General features: G+C 46.9%; 1 protein-coding gene across 1 annotated transcript in view; it reads left to right on the top strand.

Moving 5' to 3' along the window:
- The window catches only part of AGBL2 (ATP/GTP binding protein-like 2), a 68101-nt gene that overhangs the window by 43212 nt on the left and 20044 nt on the right, over positions 1 to 4845 (top strand). The window contains 1 exon segment of the mRNA XM_011963560.1: positions 4648 to 4714. Coding sequence (XP_011818950.1) covers positions 4648 to 4714 — 67 coding nt within the window.

Here is a 4845-nt window from a genome sequence, read left to right as displayed (position 1 = left end):
TCTCTTGTTGCCCAGGCTAGAGTGCAATGGTGCAATCTCGGCTCACTGCACTCGCTGCAACCTCTGTCTCCGGGTTCAAGCGATTCTCCTGCCCCAGTCTCCCAAGTAGCTAGGATTACAGGCATGTGCCACCAAGCCTGGCTAGTTTTCTATTTTTAGTAGAGATGAGGTTTCTCCGTATTGGTCAGGTTGGTCTTGAACTCCTGACCTCAGGTGATCTGCCCACCCAGCCTCCCAAAGTCCTGGGATTACAGGCATGAACCACCGCGCCTGGCCATCTAATTTCTGTATTTTTAGTAGAGATGGGGTTTCACCATGTTGTCCAGGCTGGTCTTGAACTCCTGACCTCAGGTGATCCACCCACCTTGGCCTCCCAGGGTGCTGGGATGACAGGCGTGAGCCACCACACCCAGCCAATATCTGTTGTTTATTGTCTGTTTCCCTCTACTAGGAGACAGGTTCCACAAAGTCAGAGATCTTTTCATTTGCTCTGTATCTCATGCACGTAGAATGGTACCTGTTCTGTACCTAGCACAGAGGAAGAGCTCAATAAATATTTTTTAAATTAAGCATTCAGAATCTCATCTCTACCCTCACAGTCTCCCCAGCTATTTAGGAAGCCCCCAAAAGGTTATGTCTCCCAGGTGTGCAAGAATACCTTCTACTCCAACTTACTGGCTAAAATGCCTCATGGATGACCCAGCTACCTTCAGGCTTCCGGACTGACGTGGACGTCTTCTGACAGAGGCTGCACTGTAGTCTGTGGTGGACAGTGGAAAAGGGATGGCTCTTTCATCCACTCTATGGCATACTGACATCTGGGCCCAAAAGCAATTCTGAGTCTCACAAATATTTCTTTAGGGACCTTAAACTTAAAGTAGGCCATCAGGCCAGGTCGTGTGGCCCATTTACCATATCATCCCTTCCACTCTCTTAGAATCCTATGCCTAACTCACCAAGACCTCTGCACCAACCCCTCTCCAAATACAGCCTCAAAAACAAAATGCCAGCTGGACGCAGTGGCTCACACCTGTAGTCTTAGCACTTTGGGAGGCCAAGATGGGTGGATCACTTCAGCCCAGGAGTTAAAGACAAGCCTGGGCAACGTGGAGAAACCCTGTCTCTACAAGAAATGCAAAAATTAGCCAGGCATGGTGACTCATGCCTGTTGTCCCAGCTACTTGGGAGGCTAAGGTGAGAGGATCATTTGAATCCAGGAGGTCAAGGCTGCAGTGAGCCAAGATTGCACGACTGCACTCCAACCTGGGCGACACAGTGAGACCTTGTCTCAAAAAAAAAAAAGTATACTCTGCATATCAACTCATAGAAATAGTGCCAAGGTGTGGCTAGGCATGATGGCTCATGTCTGTAATCCCAGCACTTTGGGAGGCCAAGATGGGAGGATTGCTTGAGGCCAGGAGTTGGAGGCCAGCTTGGTCAACATAGTGAGACCCCATCTCTATTTTTAAAAAAATTTAAAAAGAAATAAATAGGGCCCAAGGGGAATCAATTCAGAAACAGGCAGACTCTACATTCTAGTGGCTCAGCCGGGACACTCTGATGCACATGGTTAAGAATTATTGAAACCAATTTGCCAGCTTCTGCCTCAAGAGACCAGCTGTCACAGCCTCCAGTGGGGTTCCACCTATCCATTGTCACGATTGCACAGGAAAGCGGACTGTGAGTGTACAAGCCCAGTTTGAGTTTGCCTTGTGTATGTACACACATAGGTTTTGACACTTTCTGAGACACACTGCTTTTAGTGCTTTTGTCCCATTTGCTAACGTTTTCTACCAACAGGACTTCCAGTGTCCACTAGAAAAAAACCTTGAGAGAACAGGGAATTGGGAATTAGGTCAGAGATGGGGTTTTCTTCCTGCTGTCTTTCTGTGGGACTACTCATTGTGCACTGAGAGGAGCGAGGGGAGCAGAAACAAATGAAGGGTTGGGCAGCTGAATGGTTTGAAATGCTGGCTTCTCCCATGTGATTCGAGCTCTACACCAACAAATGTTTTTTGTTTGTTTGTTTTTGAGATGGAGTCTCACTCTGTCACCCAAGCTGGAGTGTAGTGGTGCGATCTTGGCTCACTGCATCATTGCAATCTCCACCTCCTGGGTTCAAGCAATTCTCATACCTCAGTCTCCCGAGTAGCTGGAATTACAGGCACCCGCTACCACACCCAGCTAATTTTTTTTTTGTATTTTTAGTAGAGATGGAGTTTCACGATGTTGGCCAGGCTTGTCTTGAATTCCTGACCTCAAGTGATCTGCCCGTCTCGGCCTCCCAAAGTGCTGGGATTACAGGCATGAGCCACCGCGCCTGACCTTGTGCCAGTAAACTGTATGTATAGACCCCCGTCATAGAGAACAGCTCTTGGTTCTAGCCAACTAAACCCCAGGAAAGAGGAAAATATAATGTGACACTTAAGCAAAAGACATGAAGAAGGAAAGGTTTGATTATTTGAGTTTTCATTCATCCTAGCCCTTGCAGAAAGGGGGAGTACACAGTTTGTGAGGGAGGACTTTAGATTAGTCTAAAGGAGCATCCACACCTTTTTTTTTTTAGAAAGAGTGTCACTCTGTCGCCCAGGCTAGAGTCAGTGGCGCAATCACAGCTCACTGTAGCCTCAAACTCCTGGGCTCAAATGATCCTCCCAGCTCAGCCTCCCCAGTAGCTGAGGCTACAGGTGTGCACCACCACACCTGGCTAATTTTTGTATTTTTTTGTAGAGACAGGGTTTTGCCATGTTGCCCAGGCTGGTCTTAAATTTCTAGGCTCAAGAGATTTTTGAGCCTCAGCCTCCCAAAGTGCTGGGATGACAGGTGTGAGCCACTATGCCCAGCCAACCTTTTTTTTTTTTTTTTTTTTTTTAATAGAGACAGGGTATCACTATGTTGCCCAGTCTGATCTTTAATTCCTGGCCTCAAGCAATCCCTCCTGCCTTGGTCTCCCAAAGTGTGGGGATTATAGGCATGATCCACCATGCCTGGCCTCATTCAAAACTTTTGAAGGAAAATTGGGGTGATAAAAGTAATCTTGGTCTCTGACCTGAAGGTTCTTTTTGTTATTTATATATTTTTTGAGATAGGTTCTTGCCCTGTTGCTTAGACTGGAGTGCAGTGGCACAATCTCGGCTCACTGCAGCCTCAACTTCCTGGGCACTAGTGGTCCTCTTATCTCAGTCTCCCAAGTGTCTGGGACCACAGGCAGGCACCACCACTACCAGCTAATTAAAACAAAAATTTTTTTTTGTAGATACAGCGACTTACTGTATCACCCAGGCTCAGATTGTTTATTAAGTGCATTTGTTTATATATTGAATACATTTCTTCAAAGTACCTGTTAGGATCCTGGATTTCTGAATTGGTACCAGCCAAAGAGGAATAAATGAGAAAGATCCCTTGTTTTCAAACAAATGACAGTTCTCTACTGTTCTCTAGGCCTGCACATTGAGAATCCTGTGGCCTCTCACAACCTTCACCAAGGGCGATTTTGCCCATCTGGCCAGTATTTGCTTTGCCATATGGATTGCAAACTCTTTGGTGCCAGAGGCTCTGCCTCGTTCATCTGTGCTCCCTGTGCCTAACACACTGCTTGGCATGCAGTAGGTGTTCGGAGTGAATGGATGAATGTGCTTGTCAAGAATTCTTTTTTTGGGGCTGGGTGCGGTGGCTCATGCCTGTTATCCCAGCACTTCGGGAGGCCGAGGCGGGTAGATCATGAGGCAAGGAGATCGAGACCATCCTGGCTAACACGGTGAAACCCCATCTCTAAAAATACAAAAAATTAGCTGGGCGTGATGGCGGGCGCCTGTAGTTTCAGCTACTCGGGAGGTTGACAGAGTGAGACTCTGTCTCAAAAAAAATTCTTTTTTTTTTTTTTTTTTTTTGAGACAGCTTCACTCTTGTCGCCTAGGCTGGAGTGCAATGGCGCAGTCTTGGCTCACTGCAACCTCTGCCTCCCAGGTTCAAGCGATTCTCCTGCCTCAGCCTCCTGAGTAGCTGGGACTACAGGTGTGCGCCACCACACCCAGATAATTTTTTTGTATTTCGTAGAGACAGGGTTTCACCATTTTAGTCAGGGTGGTCTCAAACTCCTGACTTTAGGTGATCCACCCACCTCGGCCTCCCAAAATGCTGGGATTACAGGCATGCTCCACTGCGCGTGGCCATCAAGAATTCTTAGTAATTGCTTGGGCTCAGTTGCTCATACCTGTAATCTCAGTACTTTAGGAGGCTGAGGCAAGAGGATCGCTTAAACACAAAAGTTCAAGACCAGCCCAGGCAACATAGTGGGACCCTGTGACTACAAGAATTTTAAAAATTAGTCAGGCATGGTGGCATGAGCCTGTAGTCCCAGCTGCTCAGAAGGCTGAGGTGGGAGGATCTCTTGAGCCTGGGAGGTCAAGGCTGCAGTGATCTATGATTACAGTACTGCACTCCAGCCTGGGTGACAGAGTGAGACCCTGTCCCAAAAATATAAAAAAGGAAGAAAATAATAATTTTTAGTAATTGAAGCATAGACAATGAGAGAAATAGTAGACTAGAAGATATCCTAATCTTAATCCCATACAGCTGGTCTGGTAAATGTTATGCTTCCTAGACATATCAATGACAGTTATTTCCTCTTTTTTCTTTTGGAAACAGCACCAGTGGCTCTGACAGTTCTCTCTCAGATGGTCTTCCTGTTCACCTAGCAAACATTGCAGATGAGGTGAGCTGAACTCTTATACCCAGGAAATAGCAGCCTTAAAAAAAATCATGGCTGGGTGCGGTGGCTCAAGCCTGTAATCCCAGCACTTTGGGAGGCCGAGACGGGTGGATCACGAGGTCAGGAGATCGAGA

Source organism: Colobus angolensis, unplaced genomic scaffold (genome assembly GCF_000951035.1).
Source record: "Colobus angolensis palliatus isolate OR3802 unplaced genomic scaffold, Cang.pa_1.0 Scaffold61, whole genome shotgun sequence".
Taxonomy (NCBI): Eukaryota; Metazoa; Chordata; class Mammalia; order Primates; family Cercopithecidae; genus Colobus; species Colobus angolensis.
The sequence above is the reverse complement of the archived record's forward strand: the minus strand, read 5'-3'. Positions and strand labels throughout refer to the sequence as shown.